This window comes from Camarhynchus parvulus, chromosome 10, assembly GCF_901933205.1.
Source record: "Camarhynchus parvulus chromosome 10, STF_HiC, whole genome shotgun sequence".
NCBI classification, from domain to species: domain Eukaryota; kingdom Metazoa; phylum Chordata; class Aves; order Passeriformes; family Thraupidae; genus Camarhynchus; species Camarhynchus parvulus.
Window position 1 is genome coordinate 14,295,072 of NC_044580.1, and position 26,838 is coordinate 14,321,909.

Here is a 26,838-nt window from a genome sequence, read left to right on the forward strand (position 1 = left end):
CGGAAAGGGGAAGGGGAAGAAAGAGCGCACCAGGTTTTGATTGACTTCCCTATGGGGAAAACAAAAAGCAATGTTGGAAATTTTTCTCATTCTTCCAGTTTTCTATAAGGGTAAATAATCACTGATTATTTATTTTTGCACCTCTTGGTTCTTAAATCTTTAAGTGGCACTGTTTGGGTGTTTCACTTTGTTCTGGCATTCCCACATTTCATGCAGCTTGTCTGTGCAGAACAGGAAATTACTCTTGCTGTGAGATGAGTGTACCCCACAGAAGAGGAGAAAGGCACCTCCAGCACCTCAAGTCTACACAAAAACACCTCTCTCACGGACGTATTTTATGAAAAATCCTTTTGCTAGAATTTCTTCTCCTGAGAAGTTGAGGAAAAGAAAAACAATACTTATCTGCTGCTGTGGAATGCAACAGGTGCATCTTTGATTGGTCCATGTTGGTTGTTTCTAATTAATGACCAATCACAGTCAGCTGGCTCAGACTCTCTGAGAGTCATGAGCTTTTGCTGTCATTCCATTTTCCTTTCTATTCCTTGCTAGCTTTCTGATGAAATCCTTTCTTCTATTCTTTTAGTATAGTTTTAATATATCATAAAATAATAAATCAGCCTTCTGAAACATGGAGTCAAGATTCTCACCTCTTTCCTCGTCCTGGGACCCCTGCAAACACCACCACAACTGGTGACCCCGAGTGACGAAAACTCCACACACCTCTCCCTTTTTGCTCTCTTGTAGTGATCCCCAAGGTGACCAAGCACCTGCTGTCCAACCCTGTGTTCACCTGCATCATCCTGGCAGCCTGCATGGAGATCGCCGTGGTGGCCGGCTTCGCCGCCTTCCTGGGCAAGTACCTGGAGCAGCAGTTCAACCTCACCACCTCCTCTGCCAACCAGCTCCTGGGTGAGTAACCAAGGGAACACCAAACCTCCAAAGGGATTTAGAAGTGTTCAGCATGGCTGGTAGCTGCTGCTGGTTAGGCTGCCCAAAAGTGACTTGTTTGAGATGTGTCTGTGAGTGGGAGGGTTGGCCTTCAGCTGTGCCATGGCTGCAGGGCCCAGAGCAGACCTCCAGCATCCTTTCTCCACTGCATCCTGCTGCCATCACTTCCCCTGGGAGGCAGTATGGGACACCCAGGATGGGAGAGTCTGTGAGAGCCTTGGAAGCAGCAGAAATGGGCTGTCTGGTTGCCCAAGACTGCAGTGATAGTGTGGCCATTGCACTGCTTGTCCCATGGTTCTGGTGCCCCACAGTTCTGCAGCCCATCTCAGTCTGGGTTAGGAAGCCCAGTGTCTCCTGTTAGTCACTACAGCTTTCCCCTTGGCCTGGAAATTACAAGATTGCAATGAGCACTTCAAGTACCTGAGTTAGTGCAGCTTGGTCGTCTTTCAAATGTCCCTTCTCTCTGACCACTCCATGCTGCTGTGATTTCACATTCTGCATTTCTCAGTGTTCATTTGTTCCCTGTCAGGACACTGGTGGCAGAATATTCATTTATTTTCTGCTGCTGCTCATCCCAGGCAGGCCCAGCCATTTGTTTATGACAGCCCTCCTCTCAGCAGCACCCAATTAAGATATCTGCAAGTTGATCTTGGATGATCTGCGGCCACAGCTTGCCAGATGGGCAGCTGGCAGTGATCTGTCAAAAACTGGGACATCAGGAAATGGGTGGATCTTCATATCAATAACAAGGAGTTTGCAAGCTGCTCTCCTGACAGTTGTTTATTTCCCTGTTAAACTCATTGATGTCTTTTGGTTTTGGCCTGGTTTTCCAAAAGAAACAATCCCCTGCAGTCAGCCTTGCCTCCCCCAGCAACCCAGGAATTTGCTAGTGAATTTTAATACCGTTTGACAGAAGGCCAAAGGTCTCAAAGTTGTTAGGCAATTCCATCTTTCCTGAAAATTAAAGGCTTGGCAAAGGAAAGTAACTTCACTCTTGACCCAGTGGGAGAAGGGAAAAAGCTGTTTGGTGGGAGCTGGCTGGGCAGTCAGCATGTGAGAGCAGCTGGGTGGGCAGCAAAGAGGGGATCACCCATGAGCCAGAGCACATCCTGCTCCTGACCTGACAGGGGGAAAGGAGACTTGGATACCTCCGTGTTTCTCTCAGCAACTTGTTTAAACAAAGTTGTGATCAGATTTCTCACGTGGCGTTTAAGGGAGTCTAGGAATGCCAGGGCTGGGATTCTCTCCTAAGCACAGTTCAGGCAGTGAGATCTGGAGTGTAACTGGCAGCAAAGGGATGAAAGTGATCCCAAACAAGCATAGTGTGGTAATTTCTGTCTGTGCTGGAAAGGGAGTCACTTCTGGCAGTGATTTTGCATTTCACAGTTAAAGAAAATTCTTTTAGGGAGATTTCATATTTTCAAATGCTGCTCCTGCCTAGTCTCTGAAGATCAGACTCCTGTGAGTCGCACCAGCAGGGCTCATCCAAAGCCTCCAGACACCTCAGAAAATTCCTGACTTTATTTGCTGCTGCTTAGGTCAGGCTGGGCCAAGCTCAGCAAGTCTGGCATTCCCTCCAGCCTGGATGAGAGCTGGCAGAAGATCCTGGTCCCTCCATGCAAGGCAGCATGCCTGTTTGCATCTGTTCCTTTTTTTGGGCAGCCCCAGCTTGGTGCTGCTCCAGCTTTGCAAGGTTTCCTCGTGCCAGTGCACAGCTCTGGCTGCTGGAGAGCTCAGCCCTGTCACAGTGCAGCTCACTGGGCCTTGCTAACTGCTTTTTCCTCTTGCAGGGATGACAGCAATCCCATGTGCGTGTCTGGGCATATTCCTGGGGGGCCTCCTGGTGAAGAAGCTCAGCCTGTCTGCTCTGGGAGCCATCAGGATGGCCATGCTGGTGAACCTGGTGTCCACAGCTTGCTACGTGTCCTTCCTGTTCCTGGGCTGTGACACAGGGCCTGTGGCAGGAGTTACTGTTCCCTATGGAAACAAGTGAGTCCACAGAAAGTTTCAGGGAGCTCTGCCAGCATAAGTCCATGTTAGTGTCCTTGAAAGGCAGTGCTGGCCTTCAGACAGCCACAGAGCACAGAGAAGGTTGTGTGGGCTCTTAGTCTGGCGTGTTTCCATGCCACTCACCACTGAGAGACCTGAGCACCTGCAGATGACAACAGAGTTTCACTAAAACCTGAAATTCAGTCAAACTGAATCAGAAGGTGCCAGACCTGAGTCTGTACCCACAGGCACCTCTGGAGCATTGGGTCTGGTTTGTCCTGGCAGTAAGGGACATGCCCTGCTCTGTACACTGATTTCAGTGCCTGAGGGGAATTTGTAGAACCAGGTTTTAGATGCCTGGAAATACAGATATGGTGAAGAGAAAGTGTTTTTGGCTGCAGGCTCATTTTAATGTGAGAAGTGAGGCCCACATAACTCTGTTTTGTCCTGCACTCACAGGACTTGGAGAGAGTCATTTGGTATTTTCTTCCTGAGTGCTCCTGTATGCGGTGGCAACTCTTTAGATGACAACATCAGCCTGTCAGCTCCTTGCAGAAAAACACAGAGCAATCTCCACAGCATCTCTTTGTGTTTCCTTGAGGCTTCTTGTTGAGGTAACAGGGCAGCCCAAGCCTTCCATTAGATTCTCTTTTGCAGGAGATAGTGGCCATGGCATTTCAGTCTCCAAGGAGAGGCTGTAGCCTGGATTTCTTAGAGCTGGAACACCCTGCTAGCCTGCCCACTGCTTTTTTTTAATGTGTTTGCCTTAACTCTCCCCCTCAAAGGCATCTTTGTGAGGCAGCAGTTGGGAAAGCTGGCTGATACCACACTGTCCATTAATGTCTTTCTCTCTTTGTCTTACAGCTCAACTCCAACCTCATCTCTGGACCCATATTCCCCGTGCAATAACAACTGTGAATGCCAAACTGATTCCTTCACTCCAGTGTGTGGGGCAGATGGGGTCACATACTTATCTGCCTGCTTTGCTGGCTGCAGCAGCACGGTGAGTGGCCTTTCCTGGGGACCTCTCACCTGTAGAAAAGGTTCTGGCAGCTCAAGTGAGTGAGGTTCCTGCGTGTCTGGTGGGGTAGCTCACCCACAGCCAGTGGCTGCACCCCCAGAAGCTGAGCTCACAGCCCTGGTGGGGCTGAGCCCCTGTTGTTTTTCACTCTGTTCCATAAATGCCCACTCTGTGCAGGGTGCAGGATGGGATCTCACAACCTCCTGCCCTGGTCTTCCTCCTCAGCAGGGAAGCAAGGAACGTGATGGGAGATCTGCACAGGTGTCCTCTGCAGGAGGTGCCTAGCCCAGAAGGGAGAGCTGAGGAACCTGCTCCTCTTTTATCCTGCTACTCCTCATCTCCCCTCTTCTCCACCTGTCCATGTTTGCCCTGCCCAGCCCTTTCAGTCCTTTTCCTTTTGCTCTTTCCTTGAATCTGGCTCCTAGATAGTTGCGAGCAGTTGCTGGTTTTATTCACCATTATTTAAACTTTCCTTTAACTCTACTTGCTTATTTCTCTTTCCTTGCTTTGCTCTGAGGCAGCAGCAAGAGCAGTTGTCAGGGGAGCAGAGTTTCCATCCAAAGACATCCTGCATTTTTCAGTTCTCTCTGAGTGTTGTTTTCCCTTAGAAAACTCGTAAAGACCAAACTATCCCTGTATAAAGAAGATGTGGGGAATTTTTAACAATATCTTAAAAGCCAGCTTTTTCATTTTTTGCTGCTGAAATGTTAATGTCTGCTGGGTTACACTGAAAACGAGTGCTCCTGTGGGTGGGGACTGGTGGGATTCCTGCATCCTTGCTCACTGCCTGGGGCTGTGCCGGGCTGTGTGGGGTCTGTGGGAGGTCAGCCTGGTCACAGGCACTGTTTGTGCCTACACATCAGTGCCCACCACATGCAGTGATCCCCCCAGTCCTTCCTCTCTGAGGAGATACCAAACCTCCCCTCCTGCCCCAGAGCCAAAGCACAGTGAGTGCTGCTGAGCAGACACTTGCAGCTGGCAGTGCAGCCTCCCCACCCTCATCACCTCTGGGCTTGTCCTGCTCAAACATCTTGTCTCCTCCATGCCCTCTCCAGCCTCAGAGATGCAGGCATCCCTTTGAAACACCACAGTTTTGAGTTTTCAGCAGCCCTACAAGGATCCACATCAACGTGTGACACGTGAAGGTGTTACCTCCCTGCCCTCTTCTTCCTCCTCCCAATAAGTGAACACCTGAGATGGCAGCAGGATGATTTTTAGAGGAAACCAGCTTGTTCCAGGCACACAGAATGGTGTCTCACCAGCTCACCAAGCCTTCAGCAGGTGTTCAGCTGGTGGTGGTGTGGGGCTGGAGCATGGCAGAGATCTGTGCAGCCAGGGCAAAGCTCTGACTCCTCTGGAAGGAGAATGGTAATGAAAATTCAGCTCTGCCCCTTCAGTCTGCAGCTGCCTGACCTTGTGCTCTGCAAGAACAAGCCTCTCAGCAAAAAACTCGCTCTCCCTCAGGCTCTCTCTTACTCACTCCTTCTCATTTTGCCTTTTTGTTGTCATCCTTGGGGTTCTTCTCATCTCTTTGTTTTGTGGGGGTTTTTTGCAGTAACATTTTGAACACACATTGGTGAAGCAATAGCATCTGCTGGGAAGGGCATTATCAAGAATTATGGACCAGTTTGGCCATGCAATGGCCTTGAGGCAAAGCCAAATTGCCAAACCAAGTTTTAAACCCATAATCCAGGTAATGACCTGTCTGGAGGGTCTTGTGAATGTTACGTGCTTGTGATGAGGCAAGGGTTGCCTTTTACTGGGACATAAAATTCTCTGAATGCTTTATTTAACTTTACTACATTTTACGTTTCTGACTGCTTCTCTTCACTTTTCCTCTGTGAACAATTTCTAAAAGCAATGTGTAGCTCAGGTATTTCTTTCTTTTTTATTCCTTCTCTCTTACTGAGCTGATTCCAGAGGTGCACTTGCCCAAAAAGCCATAGGAATATCAGTGCTGGTAGGCAGAGCTCTGGCACCCCCAAGGACTTCTCTTTCCAGCCATTCCTGGGGGTGACCCTTGCATACCACGTGTTGGGCTGTGCATCTTGTTTGTTTGATGCCACTGGCTCTCTCAGCATTTTGGCTGGAGACACATGAATTCCAGCCTGGAGTTACTGTGCTGGCACCTCACAGCTTTGCATTGAAATACCAGCCTGTCGCTTCCCTGTCAGAGCCAGAGCTTAAAAAATGAGTAATTAAAAACATGGGTAATTTGCATGGATAATCACAGCAAAGTCAGGATGCTGTTAAAGGTGTAAACTCTGCATCTGTGTGGCTTCACAGGCACACTTAGATCTGGGTGTGCAGGTTGCTGGGCAGCAGAAGGTTCTGATAACAAGTGGTTGGATGCAGTGGGGTTGCAGACAAGGAGATCTACAGAAGTTTGGCACTGGTAGCAAAAAATTTCCTCTCCACAGGACAAAGTTATAACTCCCATCTTTGATGTTTCCTTGTTTGATGTCTGTGAGTTGCATACTGTGTCAGTAATAAAAGATCAAAGATCTGCCAGGTAAGGATGAGATGCAGTGCTAAGCAAGCTGAGGTGGTTGGTACAAACCACTCACACTGCTTCGGGCCAGCACCTTGAAGCAAAGTGGTCAAAAAAGCAGATTGAGGGGCAAATTTTCAGGCAGTGAAGGTAGAATCTGCCTTGTGCTTTGTAAAAAAATCACACCAGTGGGAGGACAGTCTGCCCCACCACTGCCCAAAACAGATACTTTCTGTGCCATGATAAGAGACAATGGGAAATAAACACCCAATTCTGTACGTTTGCTGTGATGGGAATTTTGTCCAAGGGTTATTCAGTGCAGGTGTATACTTTTCCAGACTTACATGGGTTTTGATCCACAGCCTTGTCCAGGCTGGTGGCTAGCAATGCACTGCAGTAAGAGCCAGGAGCTACAAATTCCTGTTGTCTGTGCAAACACCACCTCAGTGGTGCTAATTGTCACCATTCTGGAGCCTTCAGGTGTCAGCTTCTAACTCACAGCACAGGATTTTGTTATTTTAATTACTGCTTGCCAGCAGAAAGGCACCTGCATGTCTGCTCCAGCTCTCCTAGAGTTCTGCACCACAGTCTCTCTTGCCCTCTGTGCACTTAATTGGAAAAAAATGATTTGACTCCTGTGCAGAAGAAAGAGATTGGTGTCAGAAAGGTTGGAGTGGTATCCCTGCTGATCCTTATCTTTCACTGGAGGCAGTGAACCAGAAAGTGTGCTTTTGTATGGTCCTAAGGGGACCCCTTTGGCAGAAAAGCAAAGGAATTTCTGCTTGCACATGGTAGGGGAGAAGGGGAGGAGATTGAGCTGCTTTTCAATGTGTTATATTTTATGACGTTACTCCTCATCCAGACATGTGACCTGCAAACCCAGCGGGCTTGTGAAGACAAGCCATGAATCATTAATGACTGTTTCTTTCTGTGTTCATTAAGGGATTTCTTGGTAGTATTGTGTGCCTTAATTGCACTGACATCCCCCACTCAGAAATTCAGGAGGGCGAGTTGGAAAATAAGGGAAAAAAAAAATCCTTAAATCTGTGACTGGCAAACAAAGCTTCTTTTCACATCCTGCACTTGCTGGAGAGATCAAAGCAAAATGCAGTCATTCCCTCCTCCTTCTGATCACATATTGATAAAGTTTATCTTGCTTGACTTGAGCTTTTAGCTCAACACAAATCCCTCTGAACCAGATGTCATTTATTAGCCCTGGAGTGCACTGAGGTCCAGCAGCATCCCTGCTGCCAGGCCGTGGTGGTTCAGCTCTGGGTGAGATGCAGCACCCATCGTGGGTGGCTCCTGCCCAGGATTTGAGGTGCTGGAAGCAGTCCCCAAACCTGCAGCCAAGAGCAGAGCTGCAGATTTACCTGTATTTAATGTTCTTCAGTTTAATTGCAACAGCCAAGAGGATGGAGGTAAATAAGAAAGTAATTAGACCCATAATGGGGGGAATCTTCCTTGTCACAGAGACACAGATTGTTTCTTTATTCTCCTCCAAAGAGGTAGAACTCTGTAATAATTCTGTCACCATGACATTTATGGGAGAGACTTGAAAGGAGCAGAAGAAAAGAAACAAGCCAAGGGACAGCTTTCCCTTGCTGGCAGCATGCGTCAGCTCTGATGCTCCTGAAACTCTTTCCAAACCCCCCTCCAACAAGCACTTAGGAGTTATTTAATTGACCATTAGAGGATTAGGCATTGCTGCTGACAAGCCCTGTTGCAGAGGGCAGCGGTGGGATCAGAGCTCTCCCCTCTGCTGACTCCTTGTGCTCCTCTGCAGAACCTCAGCGGCTGCTCGTGCCTCACCTCGGTCCCTCCTGAAAACGCCACCGTGGTTCCTGGCAAGTGCCCCAGCCCTGGGTGTGAAGAGGCCTTCCTGACATTCCTGTGTGTGATGTGTGTCTGCAGCATGATCGGGGCCATGGCGCAGACACCGTCCGTCATCATCCTCATCAGGTGAGGCTTTGGTCATCATCCTCATCAGGTGGGCCATCAGTCATCATCCTCATCAGGTGGGGCTTCAGTCACTGTCCTCATCAGGTGGGGTTTGGTCACTGTCCTCATCAGGTGGGGCTTTGGTCACCATCCTCATCAGCTGGGCCATCAGTCATCATTCTCACCAAGTAGGACCATCAGTCACTGTTCTCATCAGGTGGGGCTGCTCTTGTCACGGGATGAGGGCTGGAGGGACCCTAGGGCATAGGGTCCCACACAGCTCCTGGCCTCTGCCTTTTACACCAAGCTCACTGTCCCCAGACCCATGACTTTGAACTGAACCTCCATTCGAGCTGTTTTCTCCCTAAGCTACCTTTTTTTCACTTGTTAGTGCCTGGTTTAGCCAGGCATGGCCCCAGTTCAGGGCCTGCAGTATGGAGCTACTGGAGAGAAAACAGGAGCTGCTCGAGCTCTCCTTTGGTGGAGGGAGTGAGGTGGAACTGGGCCCCCAAACAGACAAGATTCCTGCAGGGATGTTGCAGAGAATGGTGGCAGGGGTTGTTCTTCTGGGATTAACATGGAAATGCAGATGTGCAGTTTCCAGTCCAGCTAGTAAGGAGGTTACAGCTGCATCAGGAGAGGGGCAGAATTGCCACCCCATGTTCTCAGCACATAATGACTTAGAGAGAGGCTTAGGCTCACCTTTTGAGATCATCTGGAGACCACAGAAACCACAGAAAAATTTAAAGCTAGCTTTGGTGAGTACCTCCCTGACTGGAGTTTAACTTCTCTCACCCTGGACCAAATCCAAGAACATAAGGAACTTGGAAATCTGAAGGACATGTCTGAGTTAAACTAATGTGAATAGGTGGGCAAAAGTAGCTTATTCAAATAACTGACCTTGTGTTACTTCCAGACACATGGAACACTTCACCTTATGATATACATATATATCTAAGCCCACATTTATCCAAAATTACTTAGCTGTCCAAGCTGTCACTTACTGAGACTAATAACCAGAGGCATAAATAGCAGATCCATTCTGCTGCCTGGAAAATTCCAATAAAATTCAATCAATAAGGTCTGTATTAGAAACACACTCTTGAGTGGATTTTGGACAGAACAGCTCTGTGAGGGCATGTCTCCCTGCAGGATACAAAATGAGATATTCCACCTACTAGTTCATTTCTCTCTTTGCATCTCCAGTAGCTAAAGGGAAATCAAATTTCCTCATGATAAATATTGTGACAAAAGCAATTTGGAGTTTGAAGAGTTCTTTGTTCAAGGAAGCTGCCAGCACCTTTAGGATACAACATGGAGACATCTTAGTGTTGCCTTCAAATGAGATATGCCAGGAAGAAGAATACCAAGGAATAAGAAAAGCAGAGGGAAGATGAAACATACTCAGTTCAGAGCTGTAGGAAATAAACAATTCGCACATCCAGATTTGTAACTTCACTCAGAATCACTGATAGCTGACAAAATGTACCAAATGTACAGCAGAGAGCTCTGAGCCAGATACCACCTCATGCTCTCTTGCCACTGCCATTTTCCATTACTTAAAGAAAGTTGTGGCATATGCATGTGTCCTTGGTGTCCAGAGCAGTGACAAGTGACACTGACAGCTCCCGTGGTTATTTAAAAATGGACTCGGTATCTACAAATTAAATGTCTTGTCTTAGCAAGTCATTTGGCCACTGCTGTAGTCAGTAAGAAAAGGAGATGTCTCCAAGTGGCAATTTTTACTCCAGCCTAAGGTATGGGGATTGACTTTGGTCTTAAATATAGAAAAGTGGGTGGAAGGACACCACCACCAGTTAAAAGCCCACTGTGAATATTCCATGTGATAATCTATTTTTTCATTAAAATAAACTTTTAATGCTCTGTTTCCTTCATTTCTCACCCAACTGTAGAATCCTATTTGAGCCAACCCATTAACCATTGGAACATTTTTCCAAGGTCATATAATTCCCAGCATAAAGGTTTTAGATATAAAGTGTGGGGGTCTGCGTGGAAACTGCTGAAATTCATCCCGAGGTCACAGGCTTCATGCAGAAGTCATGGTGTGGTATTACATGGCCCATGAATGTGTGAGAGGAGAGCAGGTGATCAGAAGGGTCTCCTAACTTAAAAGCTCTCATTGGTTCTGTTTTATCAGTTTTGGCTGGTGCCACTTCAGTGCATTTATACAGAGAACCACCCCTGCCTTGAGTGTTTTTTTAAAGCATCTTTGAAGGAAAACTCTAGTGGTTGTGTTCATAGCAGAAGGCACTGCAAACTGCATGAAAACTAGTGTTGAGCACTTCCTCACTGAATCACCAGGCTGACTGAACCTTTGGTCCACCATTCTCCCTCCCTCTCTTGTTCCCAGTACTCTGGGGAGTTTCAGAACCAAAAGTTTCCTCTCCCTCCAGTCCTCAGCATCCGGAGCCTTGAAAATTTGATGGGGAGCTTATAAACATCTGATGTCAACATTAGCTGTTGTTATTAATGACTTGGCTAATTCCTGAACCTATCACCAATGCAATTACTTTTGGGGCTGTAGGCAGTTCAGGAGAAGGCAGAAGAAAAGCCCCATTAATGACTTTTTGAAGAGGTGCTGGTGGCATCCTGGCTGACAGCACAGAATGGCCACAGGGTGTGTTAATCAAAGCAGAACAACAGGAATTGATTTCTCTCTCCCTCCTCCCTGCAGGACTGTGAGCCCTGAACTCAAGTCTTACGCTCTGGGGGTGCTTTTCCTGCTGCTCCGGTTGCTGGGTAGGTACAGAAGTTGTGTGTCCTTCCCTCCCACTCTTTGTTCCCTCTTGGGACACTCCATTTTTAACATGCAGAAGTTGATTTCTGCTCCTTGCAGTGCTGTCCTTGTTGTGAGAGGGGTCTGACACACTGGGGTCCCTCGCCATGAGGGATGTCACATCAAGGCTCCTGAAGCACTTTTCCTGCCATTTGTGTTGTGCTAATGCAGTGTTGCATGAGAAATGGCTGTTTCTCCCATGGTCCCACACAACCAGTTTCTCTTCTGTAGCTGTTAATAACGTGTCAGCAGCTTGCAGAATTACTGCTGCACTGCATATTGCTGAAGAAGAGGGATATGGATTTTCACCCTCCTTTGAGGGACAGGACCTGTGCTACATGGTGAGTTTGCCCCTTCCTTTGGGTGTCTCAGAAATGAAACCAGGAAAATGAGACAAGCTGAGTCCTTGTTTTCTCCTGTGGGTTAATATCCCATTAAAATGCTTATGGCTCCTCCTCTGCACCAGTATGTTCTCCTCATGTATGAATTAAAGGGAACATACCAGGCTGCTGCTTGTTTCTGGCTGGTTTTTTCCTCTCTGGAAGAGGTGCCTCCTATTTTAAAGCTCTTCTATTTCAGGTCTTTAGTCTCAGTGGTTCAGGGCAAAATCCTCTGATCCATCGTTGTGTGGGACCATCTCATGTCCAGGGTTTCTGCATGTTTTGGGAGTGGAACTTATTTTTTTAGCAGGGCACAGAGGGAACCTTCCCTGCATGGCTCCCTTGGTCCCAAAGGAATGACTGGAGACTAAAGTGCCATTTCTTAGGCTACCACAGAGACACTGGGAAGTACAGGATTGAAAATCCAGCAGTACCAGACATGGCTTTGAATAAGTGACTTCATTTTTTTACTTATTTTTTTAACACCTTATTCCCCTGAAGCTGAACAGGAAATTGTGCTCCCAGACCAGTTTACAATAAAGCCAATTAGATGTCCATTGGTTTTGGTGAAGTAACTGCAACCATACAAAAAGCTCCCTCAAGTTAACTTACCCAGAGCTCAGATAACTCGAAGGGAAGTTTCTGGGATGACCCAGGTCAGCTCTGGTTCCAGCCTTGCAAACACAGCATTTTCTTTAGCTGCTGGTGCTGCTTGTGGGTTTTGGCCTGACTTCAGTTGTGACTGGCTGAATGTGGAGTCTCAGCAGGCGAGTGTGCAAGGAGGATGGCTGTGGGCTGTTGTTTCCAGATGAAAAATACTTAAGGGGGGGAGATTTTTAGCTTTTCTTTTTTCCTTTCAGAAGAGAGAATCCTCCTGAGATAGCAGCATCCTGAATTCCTCTAAAACCAGGCTCAGACATGTATGCTTACGTTGAACAGATTTCTTTTTTTCATTCCAGTAAAGAAGCCATAGTGAGAATTTAAATTCAAATCTTTGTATGTTGCTCTGTGACTAAGGGATTCCCATGAAATAAGACAATACATCCTGAAGCATATCAGCAATGTAGCTGGAACGCACAGAAAATGAAGAGAAAGATACTTTTCTGTATGAGCAAGGGTATCCAAATTGTGCCTCTATCAACCTGAGGTTTGAGAATAGCTTTACTGATTTATTTTAAAAGCTTTTCAGTTCACCTTTAAGCTTTGACTTAAGAAGACAGCGATAATAGCTGCTTCTTACACCAAAGGAGAGAATTAAATGCAAGAGGTATGAGACCCGAAGGTGCAATCCTAGCTAATAGATTTCAGTAAGACAGAAGCACCTTTTTTTATGCAGCTCTACAGTTTCTGCTGTGAAATATATATAAATATATAGAGAGAGAAGAAATTTTTGCAACACTTTGCAGTAAGAGGTAGAACATGATTGACTCTCTTTAATATTCACTGTAATAACATGAAACATGACTGAATTCTCCCGGTATCCTCCTGTATATATTGTCTCATTTCCCAGGAATTCTGCTGTGAGAGGGCAGCCTAACAGGGTCTTCATATAAAAGCATTACTGCAGTTTCCCAGAGAAGAGAATAAAGCAGTGCCATTGGAGCCAAAGGTTCAGAATGGATTTGTCTGGAACAGCAAAGAATTTCAGACCCTTAAGATCCTGGATGCATCCTTTCTGTGTGGTGTTCACCCTGCATCATGGAAGAGCCTCTGCTTACCAGGGCACTTCCTTAGATTATTTTTTTTTTTCTTTTCTCCAAGTTCATGTTGTTTGCCTCTTATTCTAACATGACAAAACCCCACAGTGTTTCACTCTCAGGAGGAGTTTCTGATGTGCAGTGCAGCTGTTCAGCTCCCTTGTCTCAGGTGTTCTGAGCACCAACGTGCCCCTGTGAGTCTCTCAATCCTGTCCTCTGCTAAAAACAACCTGAAATACTCACTGGTTGCTAAAGGGTTTTCCACGTGACTGCATTCACATGGGAGTAGCTTTGGAGTTCAAGGGAAACAGGTCCTTCCTCAAGTCTTATGAGGAGAATTTTCCAGGCCAAATTGTGGTGGACACCAGGCTGGAGCCAGCAGGTGAGGATGGGGATGGCAGCTCTCCCTGAAGTTCAGCTTGCACATCTCCAAAGCTTTGTGTCAGCATCTCTCAGCATGCTAACAAGCAGGGACTCACACCTCAAAATTTTGATCTAAATGTGGTTTTCTGTTATAAGGGAAAGAATGTGGCTCCTCAGTCACTGCCAGATCTGGATATTACCCCTGAGGTGCCATCCAGAAGCTCTGGGCACACAAACTGCAGTCAGCAGCACAGCCTCTTGCTTCTTTGTGGCAGGAGCCCAACTGAATTTTTAAAATCCAGGTTGAGTGTGTGGTTGTTCACAGGTTTCAGCTAAAAAAGTGTCTTTGAACTTAGAAGCAGAACCATCCCAGCCTGGATTTTCCAGTCATTGAAATGATGAACACAGAGCTGGTGCTGATATTTTTCCAGAACATAGATGGGTTTTTAGATATGATGACTGGAACAAGTATTTCTAACAAACAGATTGTCTTGCTTTTTTATCATCTGGTTTTACTTACTACATTTGTGCTATTAATGGCTGGTTCAAATGAGAACCAAAAGCCCATATAACCTTTCTTAATTCCTGCATTCACCAACATATAAAGAAGATCAAACAAAATCTGCAGAGCTCCAGTCATCAAGAAAATAAAATAAAGAAATCTCAGTTACCACAGAGAATAGTGAAGACAACCAATTTATTTGTAGTCTTAGGATACATGTCATGAATGTCACTACTTTGCTCGTGACAAGCTGAAGGTAGGTTTCTTTTTTAAGCCTGGAAATCCAGGTTAATGATGAAACTAGATCCAAGATTAAACACTTTCCTGTCTAAAAACTGCACTCCTTGTGTCTGCTGTCACAGGTATTTATAGAGTCTCAGGCATCAGAGCACCTACGGATGCATTGATGCTGTCAGGGGGTGTTGTGCCTGCCTGCTGTTGTATTTCAGTAGATGCAATGCTCTCCTTTGCTCACTGCCTTAACCCACAGCACTGACTTCATCCATCAGGGCTTTTTTCAGGGTTTATCTGCTTCCAGCCTCTGCCCATAAATACAGCAGAAGGTGGAGAAATGGTTACATTATGTAGAATGTTCACATTTTCTTCCCAGTGCTGCGCAGGCTGGCTGGGGAGCGTGGATGTCCTAATCACCATCAGGCTAATGGGAAATGGGGGGTTGCTGCAGTGTCCCTGCAGGATGAGGGAAAGTAGACAAGAAAAACATTTCTTTTATTAGTTAAATGAGATTGGAGTGATTACTTTGCTTGAAGATTGCAGCTCTTCTGCAAACTATGATTGAGAAACACTCATTGGTAGTTAGCTGCAGTGGCTGTGGGAGAATCCTGCTGTGATATTTCATTTAATGGCACTCTGAAATTTTCTGTTCTTTTCTGATGGCATCTTTGACATCTATTAGGGGCTATTGTTTCTTTTCCTTAGATCCAGAGAAAACCTTTTGCTATGTTTTGATGTCAGGGTACAGTCCAAAACTGGATCTCAGTGCTGAGGCTGATTTTAGGTGCTGAACTGGAATGCTATGAGATCCTTCAGGGCAACACTCTAAAGTGCAGAATTGCCAGTTTCTAGAGGGTGAGCTGCAAGGCTGTCCTCCTCTTTCATTTATCCCTCCACTTAGTCTCATTAGGCAAACAAGAAGCTTAATAAAAGCCACTCAGACTTGAATAAGATTCTTGCTGCATGTTGATATCAGCAGGAATCTCTTCCACAGACGTTAGTCCAAGCTAAAAGCTCATCCACAAACTTCATTCAGGTTGATTCAGAACTTCAAAAATTAAAATCACAGTCTGCAGCTGGGACTATTAGCCTTGATAAAGTACCCTTTTTCACTCACTGAAGTCATGTCCTCTCTCTCTATCACAGGGATCATAGAAGCATGACTTGTCTCTCTTATTTTGGCAGGTTTTATCCCACCTCCTCTGATCTTCGGGGCCGGGATTGACTCCACATGTCTGTTCTGGAGCACGTTCTGTGGGGAGCAAGGAGCCTGTGCACTGTATGACAACGTGGTCTACAGATACCTGTATGTCAGCATTGCCATCGCCCTCAAGTCCTTTGCATTCATCCTGTACACAACCACCTGGCAGTGCTTGAGGAAAAACTATAAAAGATACATCAAGAACCACAAAGGTGGTCTCAGCACTAGTGAGTTTTTTGCCTCTACTCTCACCCTAGACAATCTGGGGCGGGACTCGGTGCCCCAAAATCAACCACATAGGACAAAATTTATCTATAACCTTGAAGATCATGAGTGGTGTGAAAATATGGAGTCTGTTTTATAGTGACTGTGGAGGAGGGAACTATATTAATAATACAAGGGTCCTTTTTAATAAAAACAAGGAGAGAGCACGAATGGAAAAAGAAACAACTGCGAAACAGCAACGGCAACACAGGAAACTTCTGTCTTTTTCTCAAAGTCACACCCAGCCAGGATTCTTGAGAACAGAGTCTTTTAATGGGATCACTTGTGACATCCTGAAGGGAGATGGAGAAAGCAGGGAGCCCTTGTGGCTGGGCACCAGCCCCTTTGGTGACAGCACGAGCTTCCAAGGAGGGCACCTGCAGAGGTTCAGCAGAGAGTTTGGCACGGGGTGTAGAGAAAGCAAGATGATAACAGCAAGCTGATAACAGCAGGGTGATAACAGCAAGGTGATAACAGCAATAGGTTCTTTCCCAGTTGAGATGGGGTGTGTGGAGCCCTGCAGGGCTGGCCAGGCTGGGTGCTGCTCCAACCTGCTGTGTCCACGATGGCAAAGAAGGAGCGGTGCTGGAGCCCTTCCACCAGTCACACTCTGTCACCAGCCACGAGCCCAGGATGAATTCCTTGAAAGCTGCTGGAAACCTTCCCAGTGGCCAGTGATGCTGTCAGGGGTATCCAAGTCCTTCCAGGCCTGGCTTATTCACAGATTGCAGCTCCTGTGGCTGTCTGTGAATAACCGCGCTCAGATCTCAAACCCACTAGAGTTCAAGACGTTTGCTCACACTTGCCAAACGTGCTGTCATTTTTCAAGGGGGATGAGTTCCAAATACTTATCTGTGTAGTCCTCTAATAAGATGGTTTTTTTTGAAATTATTTTCGAGTATGTGTTAACCCTTAAATCGCTGACACTTTTCCATGAGGAGGATTTATTTATGCTAGTTTGGGGAAGGATCCTGTTTAATTCACCCAAACGTAATGTGACTCAAGGGGTTTGTTTAATCCTCTGCATTTTTTATCCATACGCCTTCATTCTAATATGCTACCAAGCCAATGAAGACACATAATATGTTTTTAAAGAAGAGAATGAATGCACTGTGTCTCTATAAAAAAAAACTGTCTGTTGGAGAATTATAGATAATATGATGATTTACATAATATAGTTTTTTTCATATTCTATGTGACTCAGTGAATACATATATATGTGGAGAGGCTGTTGATGTTCTCTCCAGTTTTTAAAGATATATATATATATAATTTGCAATCTAGAAATTGTGTGGTGGATGTTTTCTTTAAAGTGTGTGTATGCGTGTGTGTGTGTGTGTGTGTGTGTGTGTGTGTGTGTGTGTGTGTGTGTGTGTACAAGATGAGAGGAATACTGACCTTAATCCTTCAACCCTCACAACTGGTGTTTTATTTTTCACCTGAGAAATTCCACTGACTTTCAGTGGAAGCCATGTGAGGAAGATGGAATAATCTCTCCTGGATGCCACGTTTTGTTTGTACATGTGGGAATAGTGTCCCTCTGGAAGGCTGGGTTATGGGAGCAGAGGCTGGCCACCATTGAGCAACTCAAACTTCCATTCAGCTACCCACAAAGCATTCCTGCAGGAGCAGATTTGGCTTGGCTCCTGCAGTGCAGTCTTACCTAAACCTGCAAGAAACTGTGGGGAAACTTTCGTCTGATTACAAGAAACGTGGGGGTCAGGCTTATTTTGTATGCACATTTTCATTTTCCAAAACATTCCTGCTGGGAAGCAATGCAAATTGGTGGCATTTGATGAGGTTTTTTTCCCAGGAACCAGAATTGTTTCCGATGGACTAAATGTCAGAAGGGCTTTAAGGGTTAGCATCATAATTAAGAGTTCCCTTTTTTGTGTGAATTTTGAAGCTGTTGTGAACTTGAGGATGTTTAGAGGAGTAACGTGGCATGTTGAGTCAAATGCTGGATGTCACTTCCATGCAGGTGGCAGAGGGGCTGATCTTCCCCAAGTCCTTGTCTATTGCTGCAGTAGACACCCCAGAGCTGGCACAATTACAGAGGGTTGATAACTTGTCACTCATGTTCAGCACATTTTTAGCACACTTTTCTCTTATCCAGGCTTTGCCACATGGGTGTGGAGTATCAAACTGCTTCCACTTGATTGAATTTATATGTGTGCTTGCAGCTTATGCACAGAATTACATGTTCAGCAACAATAAGGGCAGGAAAAAAGGGTGTATCAAATAAACTCCATTGTGCCAAATACTCAGCAAATATTGTAATTGCAGATATTTAATTCTTGGGTTTGAGCCATGTTAAGAATCACTCAATTGATGAAGGAGTTTAAGGGAAAAAAAATTAAGCTATGCAGTGCCATTGTTATGTTGGGTGGTAAATGATGCTTTTTAGACCATTATGTTGGTTTAGTGTATCCTATCTGCTAAAATAGAGAAACTGCATCCATAAAACAATGATTTCAGAAAAGGCATGGGGTGCATAACTGTCTCATAAAATATATATAATTGTCAAGAATAAGCCTTTGAAATCATTCTGTACAGTTCTCTCCATTCTGCAGATTTATTACTTAGACTGCTGTCTTTCCAAATGTTAGCTCATAATTTTATACTATACACACACTTTCAGACTCCAACACAAATGTCACACAATAGAACCTTTCTAAAAGCCTGATTGCTTGAAATTTCATAACCCCTTTCACAATTTCATGATTTTCCCCTCTGAAAGTCCAAGGTGAAGGAGAATAGCATGCTGATTGATATGATGTAAAACAAACTCCCAGTGTTCATGAGCTGTGGTTTGTTGCTGCAGTCAAAAGTCTCCCTTGACCGGAGTTATAGAAACAGGATTCCAGGGCACATAACATTTTCATTTTTGTTTTTCTTTACTTTTTTCATTTGTTCTCTTCTCTTAGTATGTGTGGGAGATGCAGTTGAATGGGGTTACTTATGTTATTTTTAAGCTGTAACTTGAAATTCCTGCATGATTGTTTTTTATTTCTTTTGATAATGGAACTCTTGAAAATCTTTTCCCCCATCCCACTCTTTTCTTTTTTTTTTATCCCCAGGGTTAGGTCTGATGCCTTCATTGTGAAGGGCTTTGCTGTCAGTGCTTTGGTACAGATTTAAGAACAGATCCTTAGTTGAAAAAACACACAGACCAAACCCTTCATCCACACCAGCAGGCATTTTGGGGTTTTTTTCTGATTTCAGAACCACAAGCCATTTTTGCCTGCAACCCAGTTTTTGTTACAGAATAACAAAGGGAGAGTGTCAGACATCCTCCCTCTTCCCAAACTGTGTTATGGGCCTTCGCCTGTCAGCACTTCACCTCCATCCTGCAACTGCCTTAACCATGCAGGAAACTCAAAAAACAAGGATGGAGTTAGAAAATCACCCATTCCCAGGAACAGGGGCGTGCTCTGAGCTGTGTGGTCCAGATCCAATGGTGGAAATTGTTTCTTCATATTCAAGGGCATTGAAATTCAGGGGTTTGTTGAGGCCTCAGTCTCAGCAGAAATGTTCTTTTGGGGTTTCCAAGCACTGTGTTCCCCACGTGGCTGTCTGCTAACGAATGGGATGTTTGGAAAAACAAACTACTTGAGGTTCTGCAGTCTCCTGGATTGACCAGCTGCCTTGCATGACTGCAGGTTGGGGTTTCCTTTCCCTTGCTCAGATCCCACTCTGGAATAGCCCCAGTGGAATCAAAAGGGGACCCCAATCTAAAATTGGTGCAGATGACACTGGAATAGTTTTCTTTGCACCCTTGTTAACAAGGTGATGCGTTTCCAGAACCTTCTTTCAATACAGATAGAAATGATCCATTTTTCTGACTTTACCCAGCACATCTTGGATGTAGAGTGGGACTGAAAAGTCCATGACTTGAATAACCACTTGAATATCACAAACCTTCCATTCTTGGCAGTTCAGCTCAATAACAGGGACCTCCCTCTGCCATTCCCCTCTGAGATGCACTAAACTCCTCAGTGCTGCTGCTCTTCATCGTGGTTGGGTCTCACCTTGCTCAGAAGGTGAGAAGGGAAAGATGCAGAGAGGAATTAGCTTCCATTATCTGACTTAGCTCCACTTCAAAATGCTTCCAAATTGAACTGATGGTCTGCAGACATTTGGAAAGTGATTGGAGTATTTCCAAATGGCTGAGATGCATTTACTTCTTTTGCCTTAAAAAAAAAAAAAAGGGAATGAATGTGACTTGAACCCCCTCCTATCCCCATCAGAGTTTTATGTTCATCACATTGCAGTGGAGGCAATGTGCTTAAGGTTCACCTTTGTGTCTCAGACAGACTGACATTTTTTCTCAGTAAATGAGGTCCTGGGACACAGAAAGGCAACTCCATCTCACAAGCAGCAGTTTCACTCCACAGCCAACCCACAACAAGCTGAAGCCTACCAGCACTGTGAAGCTTTAGCCCCCAAGCCAGCCACAGCTGTTGCTGCCATATGAGAGTTTGTCACAGCTGGGTGTGCTTGGCTTGGTGTTTTCTTCAGACTCTGGCATTCTTGGTGTGATGCTTGCTTTATTCTTGGCAGGTGATGTGGGGAATTGTCAGTATAAAAGACACATGCAAATGCTTCGCTGGACTGATGTGATAACAGCTTTGTTTCTTTATTCACAAGGGTTTGCAGGCTTACTCCTTCTCTGCCTTTAATTGCAGCTGTGCTCATCTATCCCCCTAATTTCATGTGAACTGTGTTTGCAGACAGCAGCAGGTTTGTTGTTGTTCTCTCTCCAGATCTGATTAATATGTGCAGAGCTCACAAGCCTCCTGTGCACAGGGCAGAGCACCCCTGATTACAAGCAATAATACTGACCTGCTCTGGTTTGCAATAGGGCTTCTGGCTTTTCCTGCTCAATCTGGGTTCACCTCTCCCAGCATCCCACGCTGCTGCTGTGCCTCACCTGTTTTGTTGGCAGCCAATTTAGAATTGGTGGAATATAGGCAGCAGTTCAAGATGGGAACCTTTGGTGTGAGCCAGGTTCAGCCATGCTTATCTGATGGTTGAGACTGATCTGAGGAGGAAAGGAGGAAAGTAACTGAGACACTCAATGTCTCTGATAGGATTATCCACCCTTCTGTGCTCCTGAATAGCCCTACCTCCACCACACCCATGGTTTGTGGGTGTTTTCTTCCAAACTGACCATCAGCTCCCTTTCTCCAGCCACAATTCTTCCTTCCCCCAATGGCAGAGCACAGCTTGGCTCTACCAAGTCAATACAAGGTACCCAGAGTTACTGAGAGGCATTTAAATTTGCCTGGCATGCCAGCAGGTCTCTCTCAGTTTTACATATGTTCAAAATGTTACCGTTTGTTCTGCTTATATCCCCTAAATCTACAACCTCTAGGCTGCAAATGATGTTCTCCATCATTCCATTGACATTTCTAGCCAATCTGCGTCTTAATACAATTGCTTTGCTGAAAAATGGCCTTTCAGCAGTACTTAGACATGAGGTACTTCTTTATTAACTAGTGATGCCAAGTAAAATCTGTGGCCATTGTCTGTTCCCTGAATTCAGGGGAGCAGAAGGAGGCTGTACCTGCCCAGCAGCAATATTGATGTTTCATGGGGCAGAGTGTGAACACGGGCTGCTTTTCCTTCAGCTTCAGGCTCGCCTTGGCTGCTTGGCTCTGAGCATCTCTTGGTCCCAGAAGGACACAGGGAATTCAGGAGAAGCCTTGTGGACAGAGCAATCCATTTAGAGCAGGACTTCAGGATGTTTGTAGTGTTTATGTTGTTTTGTTTGTCAAAGCTTTGCTTCAATCTCTATTTCTTTGATGAATGGAGTGACCCCAGGGATGGGGTCTGTGGGATGGGATGAGTTTGTGATCTTTCCCCATTTATTCAGATTTAAGTGTGGCAGAGCAGTGTCCAGCCCTAAGAAGGAAAAGCTTTGTCATACCCTGAACAGTTTGTAGTGCTGGACTTGTTCTGCACAAAGTTGGTATCTGCATATGGCAAGAAGCAATAAGAAACTTGTCAGCTGCAGCTTGGCAAATAATTTATAGCAACTTCATACATGAATTTTCCCTTTTATTTCTTCCTTGCAAATTGCTGAGAAAAACCAAGAAAATGCTTCCAGCGTATTTGGAAGGTCGTTTCTGCATATCATCTGTGGTCTGGAGAAGCTGGAAAAGCTTTCTTGTAATTCATACACAGGGATTTGTTCTGGATGGACATAAAACTCACAGGGGATATTTCTGCTCCCTGAGTTCCCTAAGCTGGAATTTTCTCATCAGTAAGAACATTTAGTTCAAAAGTATGTGATTAGGAATAGAGTAAGAGGATCCTTGCTCAGTGTCAGTGGGCTGAGCACCACTGGACACACCGTGCTCCAGGACAGCCAAAGCTTCCCACTCACAGTCCACTTCCCAGGAATATTCTCTCACAGATGCTTGAAATTCTCAGCCTCTCCCAGCACCCCTACTGGTTAAAGCCCTCATTTGAGTAGTTGCTGAGAGCAAACACCAGAAGGGTATGAACCCAGGCAACAGCAAATTGGTATTGAGGTGAAGCAGGTGGTGTAAATTTTATTTGCAATGTTTGCACAGCTCCTGGATCAGAAGCAGAAACCTCTGGGGCATCAAGAGAGTTGCATATGGCCTAGCATATCTTAGTTCTTCCCAAGTGAATTGCCCGTGGGTGGGACAGCAAAAGGCATCGTTCTCTGCCACGGATATCTGAGCCCCCCCAAACCCGTTTTCTCTTGCAGTATGGCATCGCACAAACAGCAGTGCATTTACCCCTCAGTGCAAACAGTGCTGTGCTTTTGGTGCCTCACAACTCTTAACTGTGAACTTGAAAGGAAGAAATGACCCCTGCTCTTCACCTGTGACACTTCCTGCCCGATCAGAGGAGGAGGAGGATGATCCCTCGTGGAGACTCACAGCCGTTTTCCTAAAGTCTTACTGCAGCAGGACCAAATGGTGCTCTGTGATCACCATGGGTGGCCTATTCCCTGTGCCAGGGCTCTGTAGCTCAGCTGCAGCCCCACGTTGCCCTCACGGTGTTCTGGTGCAAAGCATGGCGAGGAGGCTGCACATGACTGCCCCTGGCAAGTGCTGAGGTCTGCCAGTGGTCTGTGACCACCAAAGTTTTGGAGTCTCCACGTTAGCCCATGAAAGCAGCTTCCCTCACCTGGTTTTGGGGAAGAGCCATCCCAGAGCAGCTTCCCTCACCTGGTTTTGGGGAAGAGCCATCCCAGAGCAGGTTCAGGGGGAACTGGAGCAGCGCTGGGACTGCACAACAGCGAGCTCACATCCATAGGGAGGAGGGGGTGGGATGGAGCAGAGGAAGAGCTGTGACATTTTAAAACCCATAGTGCCTACCACTGCAAATGGAACGCTGTATTGTATTGTATTACACGTGACTACCATGTAAATAAAGTACAATAAATGTGGTGTTCGTTAGGATTTTGATACAAGTCAAATGCAGTCTGCAGAAATGGTTTTTTCCCCTGCTGTATGTACTTACATCACATTCCAGGCAAGGGGAAATTTGGAGTTGTGGGAGCTAACAATGCATAAACGGCATTAGATGGGGCATGGTTGCAGTAGGGGTGTTCTGAAATTCCTTTTGCCCCGTGCAGGTGAGACACGAGCACCCTCTGAAATCAGAGGGGAGGGAGTGGGGGCAGTTTGCACAGGCAGGAGGAGAGCAGCTCTGGATGTGGTTCATGAGCAGAACAGACTGCCCAGCCAGTGCTTGGCCATGCCTCATTGATGGTGGAGAAACAGCCAGGTTTCAGTGGCTGATCTCTCTTTGCTTGTTTTCCTGCTGCACAGGTTGACCAGCAGCCCATGCCCTGCCTGTGTAACCTGGTTATTCCCCACCCCTGACAGCCCTCAGTGGCAGCTACTCCTGAGCAAACTCAAGAGCTTAAAATTCAAAGCATTTTGAGAAAGAAGTTCTTGACCAGCTGGCTCCTCTGTGTCTCTGACAGAGATTGAGGGGTTTGGGGTTTTGGCTAGTAAGAATATTAGGAACCTACTTTGTTCCTTAACTCACTCCCTTATCCATCATTCTCCTTCTCCATAGAGTAAATAAAGAAAAATAATACATTTTCACGAGGCAGGCCTGCCATGTGCCCTCCAAATCCTGATGCATCTCTTGACTGGGTTGTTGGTGGGAGTTTCCTCTGGGCTTCAGAAGCTCAGGGCTTCTCTGACAAGTGTTTGCAGCTGGGTGCAATCTCCCATCAGTGCATGGAGGGTGCTCCCACACTGATTGTCTTGTTGGGGAACAGCACCACCCCATGCAGTTTGTCACACCTGTGCTTGAAACTCACCTGCAGAGGAGCTCTGTGCAGGGTGCACAGCACTGGAGGAGTGTTTACCTGCCTCTGTGCCAGAGCAGTCCATGGTGTTTGTCCCTCTAACCATTGCTGTCCTCCACAGTCACCTGGGCAGAGCAGCATTTGTGGGTTCTGGAGAAGAGGAGGTCTCTCCTTCCTGCACAGAACATCCCCACAAATGGTCTGTAGCACCTGGATGAGCCCACGTGCCACTGGCAGAGCAGCATTTGTGGGTTCTGGAGAAGGTCCTTCCTGCACAGAACATCTCCACAAATACTCTGTGGGACCTGGATGAGCCCACATTCCACTGCCCCTTCTTGGGCTGGGGGTTGCTGTTTTCCTTCCTGTTTTCCTTTCCTGCCCAAGGGAAAGTGGTCCTCAGAAAGGTCTTTGAACTGTGCTGGTAATTTGACTGCTGGTAATTTTTCAGATGTTTAGCAGCACTTCCAAAATAAACCAAAACCTGGTTTGGAAAAGGAAATGTTTCACTGTACAATTGACTTTAAAAAAAAAAAAAAGAGAAGCCACATGCTCGATATATTTTGAGTACTCTGTTCTGTATTTTTGCAGCTTATATTTTCCAGATGAGCAGTTTAGAAATATGTGATGTGAAATACATACTGTAAGTTTGCTGTAAATGATATTAAAAACACTATTTTCATTCTTGTCCTGTCTCACTGGATCATCTCTTTGGTTCTCCCAGGTTGGCTGGCTGGTGCTCTGACTGTTCCAGAAGGTTCTCAGCCTCAGTAAAAGCAGGGTTGAGAGTTCAGGTTGGGTTTGCTAGAATGACAGTGGGGGTGAATGTGCTCTGTGGATCTGCAGTGCCTTCAGAGGGCAGGTCCAGTGAAGCAGTGGTTGTGGCAGAGAAGGTAAGGCAGGTTTTGGCGAAGGGCAAAATGAATGGAGAAAGGAAAGAGAGAACAAGGGCTTCCTAAATTATTGCATAGCATAGGAACTTGAACACCTGGAAGACACTAAAATGAGGAGGAGCTCAGAGGAAACATGATTTGAGCAGGAAAATGCTGGATGTGTCGGTGGTGATGAATATGTCTCACACTCTTTGTGTCAGTTCAGCTGTGGAGGGAAAAAAAAAGAGCTTTTAGCTGAAATAGCAACAGCTGAGTGAAGTGGCTGAGCCCTGCCATGCACCCTGAGCCCCTGCAGCTGCAGAAGCTTCTCCATCTCCATCAGTGGGATCAGGCCCAGAGAGTGACACATTCCTGAGGATTCAGTGACACACACTTCCTCTTGGTCCAGCTGATGTACTGGTCAGAATGAGAGTAATCACTTCTTTGACCCTTTATTTTCAAATGCTTCAAATCTGGTGTATCAAAGTTTTCTCCTGAAGCTTCGACAAAATTATGCTAAATGAGGCAATTGCATTCCAACCGAGTTGAATATTCACTTATTCCTTGTTTGTTCCATTTTTTATCTTCCCCTGTTCCAGTTCCCTCTTCTGAAAGGCAGTGAGCAAAACAAAGATTGTAAGTCAGAAAACAAACAAAAAAAACCCAATTTTGTTGCACAGGAGTTGAATCCAACTACAGTTGCTTTGAATTCACTTTCCAACAACAGGGGCTTTGGAGAATAGTTCAGGAGGAATGAGGGAGGAAGTCTGGGGAAAAAAAATGTTTTGTTAAATGTTGACAGCGAAGAATCTTTTTATTTATTTCGCTTCATTGCTTTTCCTCAGCCCAGCTCCTGGTAGTGCTGAGGTTTGTGCAAGCTCACTTTGAAGGCAGCATTCCTGCTTGCTCCTCTGGCCATTCTTGGCAGGTCCCCTGTCCCCCACAGTGGGTGGACACACCAGCACACATCACACCCAGCATTTCAGAGCCTCCCTTTAGTCAGCCTAGACCTTTCTTTTTTGCTGCTACCTCTAACAGAATCTGGTTAATTGGGTATTTACCGAGCTGAATTCTGTTGTGGGTGCAGACTATTAACCTTTATGTCACCTAGAAGAGATTACACCTGGTAAAGTTAATGTTTTGAGACTGGGAGGTTAATGTGTCACTCAGTGCTCAGCCCTCCCTCAATTAGCAGCAGGGCCCATGTGTGGCTGTGGCTGTGAGCCCTGCTTTAATTAGCAAGGACTCACAGCTGGGTCACATCAACAGCATCAGTTTACTGCCCCTTTCAGCCTTCTCTGATCCTTCTCCTCCTTGGCTAAGTTTTGATGTTCTGATGCCCAGCCTAGGGATGCTGGAACCCCTCCTAAGGCACCCTGAGCTGGGTCTAAGGCAGTGCCTATCGCCAGCCAGGGGCTGTGTACAAATCACAAACAGGACGGGGCTGCTGTGGAACGTGCCTTGAGCTGTTTGATTTTCCTGCATCACTCTCATTACATGGTTATGACAATGGGAAGATGCCAGCAGCTCACATCCCAGGCAGCAGACAAAGAACTTAATGTTATAACTCACTTTATAAGTTTTTTGACCAATCACACAAAGCAAAAGCACATTGACAGTAGTTCTATCCAATCACCATAAGCACACGTACCTTTGGTTAAAACAATGCTTGCTTATTTCAATTACAATACCTACTTGTAAGCCTTAAAACACAATGCACAGAGCTCCATTATTAAGCTTCAAACTTCCTAATATCTTGCTAGATAAACTTTTCTGTAGCTTAGAGAGTTATTCTAGACAAGTGTTAATACACAGACCATTGTTCTATTTGTCCTT

The 26,838-nt window shown here is 45.8% G+C and overlaps 1 protein-coding gene across 1 annotated transcript in view; it reads left to right on the forward strand.

Annotated features, from left to right (window-relative positions):
• The window catches only part of SLCO3A1 (solute carrier organic anion transporter family member 3A1), a 130,059-nt gene extending 114,131 nt beyond the window's left edge, over positions 1-15,928 (forward strand). Inside the window, exons 5-10 of the mRNA XM_030955178.1 lie at positions 745-909; positions 2,739-2,937; positions 3,802-3,940; positions 8,236-8,411; positions 11,086-11,150; positions 15,549-15,928. Of these exons, the coding sequence (XP_030811038.1) occupies positions 745-909; positions 2,739-2,937; positions 3,802-3,940; positions 8,236-8,411; positions 11,086-11,150; positions 15,549-15,928 (1,124 nt within the window). The remainder of the gene's footprint in view (positions 1-744; positions 910-2,738; positions 2,938-3,801; positions 3,941-8,235; positions 8,412-11,085; positions 11,151-15,548) is intronic.
• The last annotated feature ends 10,910 nt before the right edge of the window (positions 15,929-26,838 follow it).